General features: G+C 39.5%; 1 protein-coding gene across 2 annotated transcripts in view; it reads left to right on the top strand.

Moving 5' to 3' along the window:
• Window positions 1-20788, top strand: part of ank3b (ankyrin 3b) — a 172567-nt gene that overhangs the window by 22193 nt on the left and 129586 nt on the right. The window contains exon 1 of one of the 2 annotated variants that reach the window (XM_066693731.1): window positions 13571-14269. The exons of the other annotated variant lie outside the window; for it this stretch is intronic. Within the exon in view, the coding sequence (XP_066549828.1) occupies window positions 14204-14269 (66 nt within the window). The 5' untranslated portion in view covers window positions 13571-14203. Of the gene's footprint in view, window positions 1-13570; window positions 14270-20788 lie in introns of those variants that run through there. 2 annotated transcript variants of the gene reach the window in all.

Below are 20788 nucleotides of genomic sequence, written 5' to 3'. Positions count from 1 at the left end.
ATGGGCCAACATTTCTAAAGAATGCTTTCAGCACCTTGTTGAATCAATGCCACGTAGAATTAAGGCAGTTCTGAAGGTGAAAGGGGGTCAAACACAGTATTAGTATGGTGTTCCTAATAATCCTTTAGGTGAGTGTAGGTCTACAATACAATACAGTAGGATTCAGGATTACAGCATTGCCATGTGTGGAAACATAATAATTAAAGCTGAAACACATATACCAAAAAGAGCCTGTATTTTCAAATGGGTTACTACTTGTCAAGTTACCTTTGATATTTAATAGTACATAAATAAATTGTGGTATCTACACGGAGTACAGTAGTTATAAGTTTGGCATAAACACATACAGGTCTGATTGCTACTTTAAAAAGAAAAATATATTGAATTAATTGAAAAAATAATTTGTGACAGAAAAATCACATAAGACTTTACACTGCCTCTGCATTTCTGACAGCTTCAAAAAGTCCAGACTTAAAATCCATTGATGGAAATGTTTGGTCGTGGAAGAGTATTTTAAAATGGATGTGGCCCTTACTACAAATTAGAAAACAAATACTGGTCATTTGAATCCTATTTCCTCTTTTCCTCCACACAACACATTCAGAGGGACTGCTTGGCCGCAGCGATCCATTCATAACCCGCAATAACGCCTACAAAAATTCCCCAGCAAATTTCCTGTTATACAATACCTCTATAGTAGAGTAATGAGTTTTGAATAGGCTCACAGCAAAATAAACAAACTATTAAAAAAAGAAAGTGTAACTGGAGGAAGTGCTAAATATTTATACAGCAAACACACCTTGTTGACTCTGCCCTTGTTATGCAGATTCGCATCCTTGCTGTGTGGGGTGCTACTGAATAAACAAATAGGGTTGTAACTTTCTGAGAAACCAATATCTTTCTCTTTTTAATTCACTTTCTTCAAGGCCTTCTTTATTGAAGTACAGACACCAGACTTCAGGGTGACAACGCAGTTGAAATTTATTTTAACCTGTGACGAAATCCTTTGAAGTTTTCAAAGATTAAATGATTTTTACCTCTTTTATTACTGGTATCTCACCCCTAAATAACTGCTCACAACAATTAATCAGCCAATTTACAGATATGTAAAATCTACATAATGTTGTTGGAAAAGATTTGACAGTAAATATGTGTGAGTCAGGACTGTACAGGAGCACAGCTGTAAAAACAATGGTTAACAGACTTAAATACAGCAAATTGCATATTTTATCCCTCTCCTTCCATCCTTCTTAACGAGGACATTATTTTTATGACCCATCCACCTGCTTTTATGCTCCTCAATAAAATGCAGATTGTGTTCATGATGAAGTCAGCGAAAATATTTGGTTCACTCCTTAAACAAGGCCAATGATCCCTTTTATTCTCCATGATGTAGGGGCTCTTTAATTAATTTAATGGATCTTTAAAGGACTTGTGATGCCGGACAGATTAAATAAGAAAACAAAAAGATAGTAATGGCTGTGAGGATTAATTAGCTATCTGCATGGAAGGAGGCTGCAGTTTAAAACACAACTGTCAGAGTGTAGAGCAATGACCTTTCAGTTTGACGAGAAAGTAAAACTGAATATGAATAACACCACATATCCAAATAATAATGAGTTACTTCCACTCCATATTGTATATTTATGAAGGAGAAGAATATAATTTTAATTACCCCCCTTTTTTTAATTTAATACTGTACCATAATGATTTCATAGACCCTATCTTTATGGTTATAACCATGGCACTGTTTTGTGTGAATTCTCGTGTTTGTATTTTACATCAGCACCTTTGAGCGTGCCACAGTTTGCATGTCTTCACTCCCGGCCTTTGCATCCCAGTTATTTGAAATACTGTTCAGTTTTGACTTTCATGGCACAGACAGTCAGGTATTTTCCATTCACATAAATAAGACCTATATGGCCACAGCAGGCAAGCCCGTTAGTCACCTAGGACTTCATTACTGAGTTGCAGCTAGCTGGTATCTAAAAGGGTCGATTCAGAAAGTCTTTGTCTGCGTGAATTAAAAACACCACTCACTGTCGTTTTTACTGACAGTGTGTTCTATAGTCACGCGGCTCACTGTAAGATTCGATACAAGCCCTCCGTTATTAAAATGTCAGATGCGGGGGTCTCTCAGATGTCTAGGCAGGTGTTAGGTTTTTAGATGCATGACTAAGTTACGTGCCATTCATGGTGTGATGACAGGACAGTCCAGAGCTTTTTAGAGCTGCCATACAGAAGAAAAAAAGCAGTGGCAGCTGGGCTGATTTTCCTACAGTGATTCTGTTAAATGGAAAACCTATTGTTAAGAAGGGCAGTTAAATGCAAGCTCCTTTCCATAGTATTTTTTTATCGGTATAATTACACACTATTATGAATCAACAGGGTCTTCAGCATGCCTGTATCTTTGATTATAGCTGGTGTTACATGAAAATAAAGCATCCTGCCAGGCATACGTCTAGCTCTGCTTCAAGAGGAAAAAGAGAAAAATCCATCGACTTGTTCCTGACCAGTCATCTACACCTGACATGAAGTGTGCGAACTTGACTGCATACATTCTGATTGAACAGGCCACAATTCAGACGTGAAAACCCTCGGCGAAAAAAAAAAAAAAAAAAAGCTGTGTATCGTTTTCAGCATTGGCAGAACAGGAAAAATATAATGTCACGATGACTGACAAAGAAAGAGATTGCGGATGAAAGGCCTCAATCTTTTTAATGTCAGTTTGCTGCTGCCGTCGCACACAGTATACCTAGCTCTGGCTCTGAAGTGATAAATCCTGGACAAGATTAAAAGCATGTCTGCTGTTTGTTCATTTTTCTATTGTAAACCATTGTGACCATCCTGACGGCTGAGAATCACAGGACACGTATCAATCAAGTCTGTGGAAATGACGGTATTTCTTCTTGCATATAAAAAGATTAATAGCATGCTATAGGGGTCATGCACATTCTCCCAACTGCTGAGGACTTGACAGATGGGCACTTAGGGAATTAAGGAAAAGGTCAGAGAATACAATAATAATAAAATATATATAATTACGAGGGCTCTTGGGGGAGAGGGTGTGGGAGGGATCCATCTGTTAAAAAATTTTCGGTTTGAAGATTGCTGATTAGTATCCAGGCTGTCCAGACAACATGGATGGCCAATCTGCAGCCACAGGACACTGGATAGATGTCTGTTAGGAATGGAGGGGGCAGTTTAGGCATGAGCTGTGCACCTTGTCCAGCTGGCACGTAAACTCAATCCATTCTTCCAATGGGGAACTGAAATGCGAATAAGTGTAGTCGTTGGCTCTGGCTCCCAGGGTCAGCGTGTCTGTGAGCAGCGAGAGTTCGGATAACAACTCGGCGTTCCAGAGTTAGTTTAAACTAAGTGAACTAAACTGAAATAAATAGCAGTCTCGAAAAGAACATCTCCTGCCGTGACTGTTCAGCGGCTCTCATGCAGTCTGAGCAGCGCCGTGGGAGGGGGGGATCGCAGTGACTCAGAGCAAGGGGTGCCCCTCTGTCACGGCCGCCATCGATCAAGGCCGAGCACAAGAGCCTCCTGTGTTGTGGGTGCCAATTAGGGGGCAGTAGTCTGAAAATACACGGTACAGATAGATGGTTGCTGCAAAATGGACCAAATGTAACCAAAATGGATGCTTTTCCAAGTGGGTGAACTGGGGCTGTGTGATGTGCCAGCCCTCTCTTCTCAGTCCCTGTATTGTGTGTCTTTTTTCCATCCGGTACCTTCGGCAGGTATGACTCACCTGCTCTGGTGATTATTTTACTCCTCTTCCTGACCTCAATCTTTCAGTCTATTTTAAATTACCTGTAATGAAGCAGCCGATTCTTTAAGACAGTTCTGGGCACGGTAACCTAGTTGGATGGATTCTGTAGCCACGTTCATGCTTGCAGTGCCAGTACAGTCTGGGTACCCCGTGGCTGTCAGAATCCCCTTACCCGCCTCTCCACGCTCAGCCGTAAAGAGGAGTTTTGCTGCTTATTCTGCGGGGCCCTGTCAGCTTTCAGCCTGTTAATTGGGCTGCACTGTTAAGTGGGGAAGAAAGATAAATGCAAGATAAATGTATTTAAAATACTGCATCATTGTATAAGAGCAAAGAGGAAATCAAGAGGACATCAAATCAGGGGATATCTGAGTGTTAAATCATATGAGAGAGACTGACATTTACACTGAACTTTACACCACAAATCTGTTTCTGAAAAGTATGAAGGACACTTTCAGTAACAAGTCAAGAACAGAAAAGGGTTTATTTTATTTATTTTATATGGGTTGCTTTTCCATAAGAAACTATTGATGTTTAAAATAAAAAACAAACAAACAAATAGCTTAAATAACATCTGATACTTAAGGAAGAGTGTTTGAAAATCTGTATATATAATCCAGAATGTAGCCTTTTGTGAATATTGATTTAACTTCCGAAAGTGCTCAGTATGTGCTTGCTCGTGCATTACTTTGCTTCTTTACAGCTCAAGCAGCATTTAACTTGCACTAACCAAGATAATAAATGTAATCACTTCTGCCTGTGCCAGTTGTGCCCTCTTTTTTCTCCTTTCTGCTTGAAGCTATGTTTCTCTTTGCATTGCAAGGGGCATGTGGAGGTCAAGTTGAACATGATAGACAATGGCAGTGTATTTTTGTCCCTTTGCATTTCCTGCTACACCTGGGAATGCAAACATTAATATATATTTGCAGGCTTACTGTCCTTTAATAAAGACAAAACCATAATAATAGTGAATAGTGCACATGTTTTGTTTTTTGTTTTTCTTCCTCATCTCCTTTTAGAAAATATATTTGCGCTGTATTGAGACCGGGGAAAAAGAGCCTTGTTTTTGTTCTTTTTATTAAAGCTAATTAGGAAGCAATAAAATCATTAGCTATTTCACCCAACTGTGGCAGCCAGACTTTAGAGACTTTAAAGCCTGAAACACACCTTGTTTTTTTTTCTGCATCTTTATGTAGTTTGATTTATTGATACTCTTACCCAGCATGCAGTGGGCTCGTCAGTGTGGGAGCTCCATTGGCTGCACTACATTGTTAGGTCCTTTGTTGATCCTCTGTTTGTCCAGGTCAAAAGTGTGATGAAGCAGGGAGAAGTAAAGGATTGTTGATAAATAATTAAATCCCCACAATTTTCCAGTACTTCATGGGAAGAATGGAGCATTGACTTATGGAAAATTAATTTGGAAACCTATTCTGCATGGCACACCTGTCTAAACAGACTGCTGACTTTGTAGAGTACATGTGTCCCTTTCTGGCAATGGTGGCAAATTGCAGGGGCATTTCCAATACACCCATGTTGTTGATTGGAGGTTTTAACACGTTAGATGGGGTTTAGAGCAATATTAGCATTATACGAAGGATGGGGTTTTCAGCTGCATTGCTTACCCTGTTTCAGAATGGGCCTAGTTTCTGTCCTCTGTCCTCAGCTTTCTCAACTGCAGTAGGTCCCTTTGCATCGGCTGTCCTGGGCAGAGCAATGCTCTAACTCTTAGCTCTTATCTGACCGACTGACCCTGAAGAATCCCTTGCTTCTGTAGATTGCTTAGTTAGCAGAAAATAGCAGAAGGAAATATTGCCGTTCTTCTGTAGTCTTGCACAGTGAAGTACACACTAACAATTCCCTTAGATAATGTAAAAATACTATCAAAATTGTTAAAGGACAAAATAAACCCCAAGGAATTTTTTTTTAAAAAGAAAGACACTAAATTTACTATTATAAACTTGTTTTGAATCTTAATTTCCCAGCCACTATTCCAGAGAATCTTTTAATATGTTCTCATTATTGCCTGCTCTTTTTTGGAAAATATTTCCTTCCTGCAATAGGCATCCTAAATGCCACATAAAGGTGAGAAGTATGTCAGAGAAAGGGGTTAGGAGTCGGCAGACCCCTGCACATTTGATTTGACAAAACTGGCGCCCCTCTGCAAATAGCAAAAATAAAACCAATACCTGAGAACCTCATAAAGAAATTGAAAAACTTTGCATTTCAGCCATCAAGATAGCAAGGGCTTGTGTGGTTAATGTTAATGCATAACGTTAATGGCATTACCTAACACACTTAAGACTTAATATAGTGTATTATTGTGCGTATAATGTAGTATAGTGTACAGAGCAATGTATAGGTCACAGGTGACGCATAAGTAACTTAATGCAAGAATGGCAACTACTATAAGTTTGGTATTTATTAAATATGTCTTTACTCTAGTAAATGTATCAGCAAATAAAGCTTTTTTGACCTGCAGCTCTCACTTTGTTGTATAATTACATTATCTTGTGCCTTGGCGTGTTTTTCCCATATCCTGCATTTTGTCCTGTTCTTGAACAGCAGATTACCTAATAACATATTGAGGGCCAGAGAAAAGAAACAAGACAATGCTTGTCTCACAGAAATAAAACAATTACAATTTAGATACATCACATACATGGCGCTAGTGTTCATCATATCACTCTGACAGTGTATTATAAAACTGCCCACAGCTGTAGTGTGCTGGTCAGTTCTGCTTCATGTGCACAAAGATAATAACCTCCAAGGAAAAAGAATCGAGCTTCACCGGGGTTATTTGCATTTGTTTTTAATTTGGGATTACATTTCAACACCATATCTCCTGAAATGCAAGGTTGAACCTATTATATAACTTGTTTTAATTGATGCAAAGTGTGTTTGACTAAGAATAAAAGACAGAAAGATTAATCCTAGTCATTTGTTTAAAGTACACCAAAGAGTTTATTGTTGTCTTCTACGATAAAATGTGTGGTGCTGCAGTCAGGGCTGGAATGATACCGACACTGAATATGCAAATGTCGTTGTTATATTAAAAAAATCGAACCATTTACTTAAGCCACAGTCTCCACAGGGTGAACATACGACGATGGGAAAGTTTTCTGTTCTCTGGAACTTAATCAGAGTCTCTGAGTTGGTCAGTGTGTCTCTGGAGGAGTGTAGGTATGATAACTATGACAGAGTGAAACTGCATTGATTTTACCATGGTAGCTGCTTAAGATAAAATGCCGCACTGCTACAGGATGGCAGGTGTAATATCCCTACCTGACTATGCAAGGGTTTACAATGAACAGGTGTGCCAGAGTAATGAGCAAGTGTGCCACAGAAGGTTTACTGTTTTTTTTACTCTTTATAGTAAATTACAGGCTTCACCGCAGTTTGTAAATGTTTTTAACGAGGTGGGCAGTTGGGAAGTCTTGGTGTATCAAAAGAAAAAAGTAGGTGTGTCTCAGATGTGAAATGTTTGGAAACACTCCTCTACGCTGTATCCTGGAGATTAAGCTCGAGTTCCAGGAAACTCCAGGGTAATCCTGCAGGTTTGGCAACCCATAGAGGCAGGCCTGAAAACCTCCAGTAATGCGTTTCTATAGACACTCTCTTCAGTAGATGTGGGGGTATAGTGGCCTAAAAAATATAATCGGATGTTTTTGCTTTTTCGCCAGCTTCCGTTTTCTGTTTCATTCAATCATTATTCAAGCAGTATCAGTATCATTGTACACTCACCTAAAGGATTATTAGGAACACCTGTTCAATTTCTCATTAATGCAATTATCTAACCAACCAATCACATGGCAGTTGCTTCAATGCATTTAGGGGTGTGGTCCTGGTCAAGACAATCTCCTGAACTCCAAACTGTATGTCTGAATGGGAAAGAAAGGCGATTTAAGCAATTTTGAGCGTGGCATGGTTGTTGGTGCCAGACGGGCCGGTCTGAGTATTTCACAATCTGCTCAGTTACTGGGATTTTCACGCACAACCATTTCTAGGGTTTACAAAGAATGGTGTGAAAAGGGAAAAACATCCAGTATGCGGCAGTCCTGTGGGCGAAAATGCCTTGTTGATGCTAGAGGTCAGAGGAGAATGGGCCGACTGATTCAAGCTGATAGAAGAGCAACTTTGACTGAAATAACCACTCGTTACAACCGAGGTATGCAGCAAAGCATTTGTGAAGCCACAACACGTACAACCTTGAGGCGGATGGGCTACAACAGCAGAAGACCCCACCGGGTACCACTCATCTCCACTACAAATAGGAAAAAGAGGCTACAATTTGCACAAGCTCACCAAAATTGGACAGTTGAAGACTTAGTGCCAATTGGGCATCGTTTAAATGCCACGGCCTACCTGAGCATTGTTTCTGACCATGTCCATCCCTTTATGACCACCATGTACCCATCCTCTGATGGCTACTTCCAGCAGGATAATGCACCATGTGACAAAGGTCAAATCATTTCAAATTGGTTTCTTGAACATGACAATGAGTTCACTGTACTAAACTGGCCCCCACAGTCACCAGATCTCAACCCAATAGAGCATCTTTGGGATGTGGTGGAACGGGAGCTTCGTGCCCTGGATGTGCATCCCACAAATCTCCATCAACTGCAAGATGCTATCCTATCAATATGGGCCAACATTTCTAAAGAATGCTTTCAGCACCTTGTTGAATCAATGTCACGTAGAATTAAGGCAGTTCTGAAGGCGAAAGGGGGTCAAACACAGTATTAGTATGGTGTTCCTAATAATCCTTTAGGTGAGTGTATGTGTTATGTTAACAGTCAGAAATACACACCATTTTAGTTGCATTGCTACTTCTTATCTGAGGTATTTTAATCCAACTACTTTGCTCTTGAAGCAGGACAAAATCATAATTCATATGGGGCATGGTTTCATATTTCATTAGAAAGAATATGAACACAGATTATAATCAATACTATAGTCTTAATATTAGTCTCATTGATCAGTCTTAATAGGTAGAACTGATTCACTCTTAACAATATATATGTATGACAATATTTCTTATCCTATGTATAAAGCAAGAACTAATAGATCTTCATTCTCGTTGCTGATGACAGTGCAAAGTATTGGAGCAAAACGGTCTCATTATTGCCACCACCCCCAGGAGAAATCCCGGGAATGTTTTACAGGATCTGCTGATGGCTGCACTCTTAACACAGTTATGCAAGTAAACCAGAGCTTGGCATTTGCACACCTCATGTTATAGACTGTAATATTCATGTTAAAAAGCACAGCACTGAGATCCCTGCCGCTCATTTGTGAGTTGAGTTGCTTGCTAGCAACTTGGAAACTATAAAAGTAATGTTGCTGCGTCCGCATAGTAAAAACTTAAATCTGGAATAGAAATATGTAATGAATGCAGATGGAAACACCAAAATAATGAATATTTCTTTGTCTGGAGGAATCCAAATATAATTAATTCTTTACTGTATAATAATATTGCTGCATTTCTGAAAAATCAATACTTTCTTGACATATGTTTACAGAGTGAGATCAGAGGTTACATTTGTGAACTGAAGAAGCGGCGAGTACATCTCCAATTACGGACCAAACAAATGATGATATGTCATAACCAATCAAGATTTTCAAGGACAAATTGCTCATGACGAGAAGTCTATTTCTAGTCTGTGGGATTTGTCTTTTCTTTACAACCAAATCTTTTAACAGCACAAGATGATTTAGAAATATCTGACTCATATTCTTTTCTTCTAATAGTATGCAAAGATATTTATTTGTTGGGGAAATGCTTCCAGCTTCCCAAATGTTCAATTATATAATGTAGCAATTACGAAACATTTCTGTGACGTCACCCTTCGATCTTATAATTCTTTAAATGTATTTTATTAATGGTCTCGTTTAAAGCCTTGGACAAAAATCCCAGAATAAAATATATGGAAGTAAGATCTTGACTGACACTAAGTGTATGGGTTCAGGTTCATTTTTATAGAATCATTTTTTAATGTATCTGTTGCATGATGCATTCTGTTGCTTGGAAGCCTTTCTTTTTTGTCAAGAAGGAATCTGATAAAGATAACAGGATTGTGCAAGCTGATGGGAGATGCAGAAAACGACCAACGTGACCCTTGAATTTGGAGCCATATGGTAGCCATCCCATTTATGTGTCCTTTGCAGACTTCCCTACAGCTCTCGTCGAAACAAACGTGTGTTACAATTCAGAGTTTGTTGTGAACATGGAACACTTTTAAGCTGTTTATGTAGTAGATCACTAAACAGATGGCTCCTGATTTGATACAGTAGCACTTATCTGCAAAACACTTGTTGTTGGCACTGACCTGTTTGTGAAGGACAGATGCAAACTAGCTCTGTGCAATGCCGGACACCGAGTAGAACAAAGTGGAACAAGTGTGTGGCTTTTTTGGGAACGGTAACCTATAGGGGTTTGGGTATTCCTGGCCTTTTCATTCCTTTGTCGTTTTGCCACAGGGATCCTCTGTACTTTTAAATCTTCCGTTTCCTCTGAGCAGCTGTATTTCTAACTGCACAGTCCATTACAATAACACAGAAAGTCAGCTTACTGCCACATCTCACTTATCAGGATTATTTTATCAGCTAAAAAGATAACCTAACCTAGCCCAACAAAACAAACAAATGCACTGCCATAGAGATATCAAAGGTTTCACTGTGTCTCGGCCACCGTCTATATGAAAAAATACACAATTTTATATAATTGCTTACTAAGCCAAAGCACGGTGCATTTTCTGCTGGCAAGGGAAAGAGCCACATTACCTAGCAAAAAAATTGAACTTATGCACAGTGTAGCTGAGACTGCAAAACTGTAAACTGTAAACTGAATCGTTTGCTAAAGGGGAGACGCTATTGAAGCTGTTATTTAGTGTGGGGAGCAGCAACACGAGAAAAGCCAACGGAGATGAATGCCTTGTCTTCGGTGCACAAAATCCCAGACCAAAAAAAAAAAAAGAGAACTCCCACTCGTTAACTAATGTTTGTCTCTGATACAGATCACTGCGTAGAAATACAAATTCACAGTTTTTACCTGGATGTTTTGGTACAGAGAGGGGGGAAAACAGTAAAGACCGTCGAGTCTGGCTTCATTCTTCTTCCTGTGGAAATCGCCCCTAGCATCAGAGCAAGCACTGCCATCACTCCCAATCAGGCTGAGCGGCCGCTAATTGATGTGGGAGAAGTGTTTATGCGGCCAAGATAAATAAAAGAGCTTTGACAAGTCTGTGCTTGGTGATAAAGTCCTAACATTACCTCCTTTTAAACGGTATGCTTGCTGTAAACCTTTGTTTGCAAATCTGGCAATTTTTTGTTGTTGCTGTTGTTGCTTGGTTGTTTATCTTTATTTACATGAATGCATGACTAGTCTAGTCAAAGTCAAATATATATCTATTTCTTACCTTTTTTTTAAATACCACAAACACTGTATTTACTGTAAATCCATATAAACACTTCATAATTGGGAAAATAGTTTTAAATCTACGAGTATGGAGTGGAGAATGAAACCACAGGCCTGAACTTGATATCGGGTATATTTTTAAGGAGATGAAAAAAACACCTTACAATAAATAAAGACGTCATTGACCACAGGTTTATCATTTTCTATTTGTGTATGTGTGTGTTGGGGGTTTCTGATTGAAGCCTAGCCTTGGTGCGAAATAGCTCAGACCACCACTGGCAAAATGTATGGAGGTCAATTATGGTGATGACAGTGTGAGGCAAGATTATTATCTGTGAATGAGAGATTGGCACGGATGGGATTGAGGCTTTTAACCTGATGCTTGTGGACACCTTGAAGAGTTAATTGTGTGATCCATTCTGTCAACTGGGATCACTTTGGAAGAATTCAACACAATATAGGGTGTTTCAATGCTTTTGTTCCTGTGACGTGAAAGGTTTTCACAAAGCGTCGCCATTTCTCTTGTGTTTGAATTGGTCAGAATTATACAATCTGCAATACTTAAAAAAAAAAAAAAAAAAATCTGGTATGTTGTTTTTGAAGTATGGGGGCAGGAGAGGAAATGGCGTCTTTGATTGGCTCCTCACGGCATCAGCCCGACCTGCTGAGATCTGCCTTCCTCTGGAAACGTTACACATGAGCAATCCGTGTCTGCAGGAATCTGTAAAAATAGCATGTACTCTAGGAAAGGGCAACTTGGTTATGCCTGGGGTTTAATAACAGGCAGCTATCTGTTATGAGGAGCTGGTAAGAGCCCTTGATGTCAGACGAGGATTTCGGTAGCTGAAAGGTGAAACATGGCTGCCTCCAGGTCGTAAACATTCACAGTTCATTCAATGGACTGTGAATAAAGCAGTTACCCCACTAGAAATTGTAATAAAAGGAGATGATTGTTCAGCTCGGGGGCTCGGATTGTGCAGACGAGCACTTGGACTGGCTTTGATTCTTCACAGGTGGAATCTGTTTGTTTTCGTTTGTATTTCTCATTATCCTCAGACTACCTAACGTCAAAACGAAAGCAACGCCATTGTTCGTTTCTAGATTAAAACGTACAATTGCTACAATACATCACATTATTTATACATACAATTACCCATCTATACAGCTGTTTTAACTGGTGTAATCTGGGTAAAGTACAACAGCTGTGTACATACTTCTTTTATATATGTTTTTTATAGTACTATACTGCCTAAAACCTCCTTCCTCAGGCAGGTGTTAGAAAGATGGCTTGCTCGCTCAGTACAGGAGCTTTAATTTGTCTGTCTCGTTTACCTCATGGCCAGCAGAGGGCAGAGTCGGGAGGAAACACGTGAAATGGTTCACACTGCTCTCCGTGTTCAATCCCAGCACTAGTGTACCCCTGCCGTTCATCTGCACTGTGTACTGTGATTTGGATGCCATTACTAATGAATGCATGAAAATCAGAGCAAATGTTTTTGAACTATTGTTTTTTTGACACCAGCATAATTAATCAACATGGCCAAGTCTAGAACAGTCAACAAATGTATGTGTATACATAATGTATGTATGTGTGTATATATATATATATATTATAAATATAAATACCTGGAACCAGATTTATGAAGAATACATATTTATTATAATATGATGATACATATTATAATACATATTAATTACAATTCCCCAATATATCCTATTGTATGTAAATAAATAAAACAAATTGTACTCCAGTTACACTGGGAGAGCCAGACACTGGTGCTAATCCAGCACCATGGCTACTGCTGATGGGGGGCTGGCTTTGTTAATTATTCATACAAAGGCAATTGTGAAAATTAAGCCAATTCCTCTTTTAATGTGCTAAGTCTGTATTGCCCAGACTGCCAGCGGAAATGTTTCTTTCTCTTCTCTTACCCCCCCTCCCCTGCAGCTCATTTAAACACAGACCACCGTATAAGGCAGGGTTTGTTTGTCTAACAGGAGCAGCAATAACTGGAGGATGCTCAGGGGGACTGTTCTGTGCTTTCGAGTGTGACACTGCTATTGTATTTAAAGTGAGGACTTGGGTGGCAGTCCAGGATTTAAATAAAGACCACCTTGTTTATTGTGCATTGAAGGAGGGAAAGAGAGAGAGAGAGAGAGAGAGAGAGAGGAAACAACAACTATATAAAACAAAAAGCAATAAAAAGACTAGACCATGCAATAGATTTCACAGCACTAGCCTCTCTGAGCCCTGTCATCAGCCAGCCCTCATTGCTTCTGTTATTGTTTTTGCATCCATTCTGCCGAAGGGAGGGGTTCTTCTTCAAGATCCAGTAACCTGATCTTAGTGGCACCGTACTCGGAGACTTCCTTTTCTGGAAGGACCTGATGCATCTCGCTAATGAGTTGGTCTGTTAAGCTAGCAGCAATTCCCAGGAATCACATCTGATATCTCAGCGTGCATAGGAAGAGAAAAGCATTGACTGGGGGAGAGCTTCTGAGAGTTGTCAGCAGTCTGCCATTTAATTTCACTCTCTTTCTCTCTCTCCCTCTCTCTCTCTTTGTGTGTCTCTCTCCCTCTCTCTCTCCCTCTCCCCTCTCTCTCTCTCTCTCTCTCTGTCTGTGCCTGCGAGAGAGTGTGTCTCCCCATCAGCACCATTTAGACTGAAGAAAGCACCAGAGGAGTAGAGGCTAAAAGTCTCTATTGGTGTCATCACTGGGGTGTGAGACCCAGCGGAGAAACTGCTCAACAGGATATTGATTTGCAGGAATATTAATCTCTTTGTTGCCACTGCTTTTTGTTCTTTTTCTTCTTTTTCCTCCCTGGCTTGATGTTTAGAAGAAAAGGTAACATCAACCAGTGAATCGGAGCTGTGGAACTGGTTCTGTGTATGGGCATCAGCTGCCCAGTTTACTCCTGCTGGGAACCCCTGGCACATGGACTTTTGCATTAAAATACTGAAAACACAGCTCTTAATGTTGGAATAAAAATCGGAAGAGAGATATAACCTAAAATGAGCGAGGAGGCTAAGGAAAAGGGCACCGGCAAGCCAGCTCACAGGAAAAAGAAAGGAAAAAAGGTAAAGAAAACATCTTTATAAAGTGCTGACTTTTTCAGGAGTGGGGCTTACCTGCTCATGGTTGGGGGAAAAGGGGTTGATTTGGATTTCAGTTTGGGGTTTTCCTCTGGACAAAGTTTGATTCCTTTGTAATAGCAACAGATTATATTCCCAGAGAAAAGAGGAATGTTCCTCCTGGTTCTAGTGCTGAGTCAGTGGGTGTGTTCGACGAGGGGTGTTTTTGTTTTTGGGTGGCACGTTGTTATGAGATTTCAGGATGAAATTGCAATAAAGGACCATGAGCTGAACCTCAACATTTAGGGTTTTATTCATTGGGAATGTTTTCAGTTTCTTTGGAAGTTTTTAAACCTTGTGATTTAAGCGTAACCCTCACACAAATCCTCCCAATGCACCTTCTGTTTGGTATTGATATTTGCTTGTTCTCAATTCTAATATATATTTGTACTAAGTTGTGTGGTTGACAGTCTGATAATTGCAACAACAAAAAAAATAAACAGCATGTTGTCATCTCATACTAAGTGTGAGGAGAATCAGTATTCGGACAAACAACATATAGTTTATTTCAAGTCAGAGGTTAAGCATATAACAGTGTTTTCATGTAAGCACAGCAGCAGAGTAAGCATCCCAACGCAGTACTTTTATTAATATAGAAAGACTATAGAAATCTGACTGAGGATTTCAGAACAGTTTAGAAAAAAATTAAAGCACTAATAATAATTAAACACTGCCTGATTAATGGCAGAAGCTAGATAACTTGAGTGTGCTTTAATTTAGCCTAAATGCTTTGTAAGCAGTTCTTTTTATGGTCCTGCTACGCCTTGCTTTTTTGTCAATGGATTAAACATGCTATTAATTGGTTACTTTACTTGACTATTGACTGCTTTGTACAGCAAAAGCAATAACTGAGTTTGTCTGATATTATTGCACTATTAATAAGAGCAGTGCAGTGGTGTTTGTCAGGTTACCCTGCCTTTGTTTCACCCAAGAGTGAATTGCATCTCGGTTTTGCCTGGTGGATGTTATTTGGTACAATGGATGTGCAATGTTCCTTCAACCTGTTGCTAAGTGTGCTCAGCGTCTGAGCCACCAAGACATACAAACAGAAAAGCGACCTTTCCATTTTTAAACACACTTGCTTTTCAGAGAGATTGCACACACACGGTCTGAACCACAGCACTTGTTCATAGAAGTGTATTATTTTTCCTCTTTTATTACGAAAGTCAGACCCACACAGAACAACAATCCAGTGAACCCATACAGTAATCAACTGTAAAGCATCAAAACAACTCCACTTCAGTGACCCACAATGTATGCATATTTGTGTATTTTGATTTCTGAGAGAGGGTGTGGTCTTGTTTAAAAAAAAAAAAGGAAAAAAAAATTAAAATCTTATTCTTATTATGCATGATAATAATAATTATCCTTAATTATCCTTATTGTTCTGTTTTGAAAGAAAGTATTTAAAGATTAGAGTCAAATCAAGGAGAGACCATATGAATGTGTATGATGAAGTACATCAAAATAACCGGAAAGTGCATAAAAATCAATACATGGCTCACAACAGAGCCAGTCAACTGTTTAGTTTTGTTTTAAGTGAAAATGTACACACAGCACAGCAAGCGATGGCTACGCAGCACAAAATGTCCAATAAATCCGAGCAGAACAACGTAATTGTATCCCCTTGCCATCAAGTCAGAAACAATAGCATATGGAAGGACGGCACAAGAAAGACTGGTGTGATTTCATCTGGCCTTTTGGTATCATTAAATTATTTCTATTTGATCATAATTGAATTAATAGTTTTTGCAATCATTTCAATTAGTTACACCTTCATTCTCCAAGTCGCGTTCAAAGCAGAGAACCCTATTGTAATATATTGTTGACATCAGACATCGGAGGGTACACTCTGTTCCAATGTTTTTCTTTCTTTTGTTTTTACATGCAAAATGTCGCTTTTCTGTTGAGATCTGGATATTGCTGTGGTTGAATCTGCATAGGAAAACCTCAGTAACAATGAATATGAGCAACACCAGAAGGAACACTAAATAAATTCCCCTCTGAAGCCTCGTGCCATGCATCCCTGTATACTGTTCAGCTGAACTGAGGTTTACATTGGGCCGTGATGAACGTTCCTGTGAATTACGATTGTTTAGATTCGGATCCTTCTGCTAACATGCAACACTTGGCCGGGGTCTCCGTGCATCACTCTTAAAATGACGACTTCTGCTGCCATTTGTTTGACCTTCATAATGGACTCCTTCATCAGGGCGCTGAGGAGATCAATTGTGTAAGCACTGAGCTCCTCCACTGCATACGCACAGCAGGGTGGCACGGGGTGGCTCCGCAGCGGGTTTAACTCGCCTGCTGCCCCGCGTTAGCCTAGTCATCTGTGGAGGTTAGTGCTGGGGTAGCCGTTGACACGAGTTAACTGCGTCTGATGGGGCCCCTAGTGCACATGTTCAATCTGGAAGCTTCCACGCTACTGGGGACATTTGAAAGCCTTGTTAAAAGCACACGCAACAGATGGTTTGGCTTGAGGAATTACAGATAAACATTTGTGTGTCATTGCCCCATGCCGTGTGTGTGTATGATTTGCAAACCCCAGGTAATCCGTCGCTTGCAATGTAATTGAGATGCTTGAAGTCGTACATTGCTGCACCCGTAGGTTAGCAAAAGAAAATGAACTGGGTTTAACTCTGATTACATCTGGGCATGGTAAACCGTGGACAGATAAAGCTAAGCCTGATCTACCAAAGATCAGCTACTCACTGACACTGCCAAGACTACAAGGTTAGTTGACAACAGTGCCCTGTCTTCTATTAGTGTTTTTGGAAGCTTCAAAATATGAAAACTAATCTGGATATCGTTTCCACCGTCATGCATGTTGATTTCATAACCACCGTGCTCGATGAACACAATGGCAGCTGAATCAAATACCATGCTGCTCAAAGCCCCGGAAAAGCGACTTCTTCGCGTGTTCTGTCAATTAAGTCGATATGTGAGAAATAAATAATGTCAGGATTTTACTGCTCAGTTTAGGATGTCCGTGTGCAAGCTGGACGTATAACCGTGCCAGCTGTGTCAATAATGAAAGCAATCGTGGTATGGAGGCAGTACAGTATGTTCAAGTAAGAGGAAACCTCTGGTGTGATTTAAGCTGTGAGCTCCCAGCTTCCTTTTAAGATGAGGAATAGGCTTTTTATTTGAACACGCTACCGAGATATCTTATCACAACTGAACAGTAGTGCTAGACAGAGGTACCTACGAAAGACATACATTTTCCTATTTGGACTATCTCTTTTTCTATCGATTTTTCAGAATCATAAAGGATTGAGGTTCCTGAATCATTAAAAAAATCCATTTGAGGAACAAGGAACAAAATAAAAGGACACAATAATCCTTGTGAAGTACTGTGCACAAATTGACAACACAATGAATATGCCCAGTCTCATATCTTAAGTAATCAAACATACAATATTTGAATGTATCAATTTCTATAAAGCATTAAAGTCTACTCTAAAATGACACCATAGGATCTTTTCTAGATCTTATTCCAGCCAGCAGATCTCACAGACAGTAAGCAATTTTTTAATATTTATAATTAGCCAAAGCATTTGCTGAGCTGCTTAGCAACACATGGAATGGGCAAGAAAATGTGTCTACTAAGAACACTTATCTGCATTTTGTCATCCTTGCACTTCCTACAATACAGAGCCCTTGAAGAAGTACCGTTTTTTAGGAGATGCTACTAGTTAGTCTCTATTTGTTTTGCTCCAGATCTGTACTCATTCATTATGAGAGATTGACCTTTAGATGCTGTTAAGTGTGCCGGTGCTGGATGTTGTAAACAGCAGACAGTGGCTGTTATGAAGATCTCCCTCGGCCCTTGACATGTCATACGTCGACACAGTAGAAGCATGCCATTTAATATTGAAATGAACGTCAATCACTGTGAGAAATGTTGATGCGATTGTGGTTCAGGTGGAAGTCAGGCTTCTGTGCGGTCTCCATCTGCAAGGTTTCGCTGTTCTCCATGGAACAGTTTCAGGCCAGTTACATCAGATAAAATAAAAATAAAGCGACCCTGGGTCCCCCTTGAGTAAAATGGGTCTGGATTGGACTGGAATGTCTTTGTTGTTTTTAAACGGGGAAATGTATACACATGAGGTTGGCTTTAATGATGGATTTGCATAGTCTTTTCTTCTGTAATAAATACATGACACAGATAGTGACATGCTAGATTTAGTGTGGTTGGAGGAACACAGATACAAAACAAACAAAAGGTCTTGGTAAAATGGTTTGACTTAGATCTTCGGCTATGCTTGTCATAATGTGGGTAAGCCTCACTCTGAAGATGGCTGTCTTCTCTTTGTTGTGTTAATTTCAGGTGGAATATGAGCTTTAGTGGGAAAGGATGAGGGGGTAGTTAAGAGCCTTGAATTATTCCGGCGATACTCCTTTGTGTTGAAGCCAGTCATGGAAAATGTAAGAATTTAATCACATGAGTGCACTTGAGTGCTAAAAGTGGTCTTTCCCTGGAGTTCCCAAAACACAGAAGCTGCCATGTTTTAACTGGACACGCCCTCATGTTTTATTCATGAGACAAATACAGCACAGAGACATGAAAAGCATGGGTCTACGCACATGTAAACTGCAAGAATGATTAAGTGGCAAGTGCTCTGAAGATATGCAATTAAGTCCTGTATGTTCCAGACTTCAAATGGAATGCAATGCTACAGTGATGTTTGGAAATACCAATTGTATGGCATTGGGTAAATATTTTGAACTTCTGATTAAATAACATTGACAGATTCATTTTTTAGGCTTTACTAATTTTGTTTCTGTACATGAAATTGATGTTTTGCTCTTAGGGGTTTAAAGAAATCAACCTCTGCAGGGAGGCATTGGGTATAATTGACTTGCTTTGGAAAGAACAAATGTTGCTTCTTTTTTCTACTGGGGATTCCAATGTGCTGGTTATTCTACAACACAATCAAACAAATTCATGTATATTTTAAAGTTTGGAGTTTGTACTTCACGAAAGCCATTGCGCGTTCATTTTCAGATAACAGTGACCTGAAAGTGAGATGTCAGTTGAGGAAATTATGCAAAGTACATCGTACAATGACATACATATAAATGTGAAAAACATGGCATGGGATGTAGCTAATTATTCTGTTGTCATGTCCGTACTGATTAGTCTGTGTAACGGTGTTCCTTTGCCCAGGTGTAACTGGATGAGGTGTTTCCAAGTCAGGGATACAAGAAACGGGTAGAGTGGAGTGATGTTAAAGCACGGTGCACCCAATGTGTGACAGGTGTGTAACCGTGGAAGTGCTTGTCTCAGCAAGTAATGCGATAAAATAATCAAACATCCGGTGAACTTCAGTCGGAGCCTAAGCTAGCAGGGTGTTTACAGTGTAAATGGAAACCAGTGTGGGTACATGCGGTTATAATTGGGATCTGAGACAGGAAGTGAGCTCTGTGGATCTCATTGGGCGAACAGTGTAGAAAGGAAGGAGAAGGGAACTGAGTAGCTGAAATAGATCCCAAACATGTTCTTAACCTCCAGAGGTTATAAACACTTTGACCAGAAGGTGCCATCTTTTTTTTTTCTTCCATCCCCTTAATGAGAAATACCATCACTGACAGTTCTGCTGAACACTCGATCTAATTTTGTGTTTCAAAATTGTCTTTTTAATGACTACTGGAATGGCATGAAAAATGACCCTAATCAATTAAAGAAGCATTTGAATTCACTTTTCATGAAGGAGTGGCTCTGCTTGGTACTTCATATAATTCTGGAACAATTCGGAAGAATTCATGCATAACATGTTTCTATGAACCATGAAAGCAAACTTAACTTCTTTTCATTTCCAAGGATATTAATTTTAATTAATTATACTCGCTCCAGTGTTCTTCGGACGTCTCCATTCACAGGACATTCTGTACACAAGTGTATATGCTCTTTAAATAGACTTTTACTGAGTAATGTATTTTGTATCTGGTTTTCCAAGAATTAACTATTATCCACTTGTCAGTTATTGTGACTAAGCTTATTTTACACATGCAACAATTTCAAACAATAAGGGCGAGTATCATTTCAGCAAATTCTGACAGAGATTGCTAATGATCAGCACAGTGGGATGGCGTGTCACTACGTGTTACTGAAATAAAACCCATGCAAATAAATGTAATATGGGTTGAAACAAGTCCATACTGAAGAAACACAGTATGGCCATTAATGTAGCTAAGCTTCAATATGTCTGAGACTGCTACTTCATTGTGACACATCTTCAAAATGGACTGTGTAATGATTAAGACGACAACAAATATGCCGCAGTTAAAGTGTAGAAAGTAAAAGTGCATTCCTGTATCACTTAAACAGGACTCTGTTTCCATAACTGCACAAAGACACATGAGCGCGTTTCACATGACTCCACTAACATCCACACGCTGTGCAGCCAACAGTTATATTATAAATAAATAAAGAGCAAAATATAAACTATTCCCTTGAAT

The sequence above is a fragment of the Amia ocellicauda genome, chromosome 20 (genome assembly GCF_036373705.1).
Source record: "Amia ocellicauda isolate fAmiCal2 chromosome 20, fAmiCal2.hap1, whole genome shotgun sequence".
NCBI classification, from domain to species: Eukaryota; Metazoa; Chordata; class Actinopteri; order Amiiformes; family Amiidae; genus Amia; species Amia ocellicauda.
The sequence above is the reverse complement of the archived record's forward strand: the minus strand, read 5'-3'. Positions and strand labels throughout refer to the sequence as shown.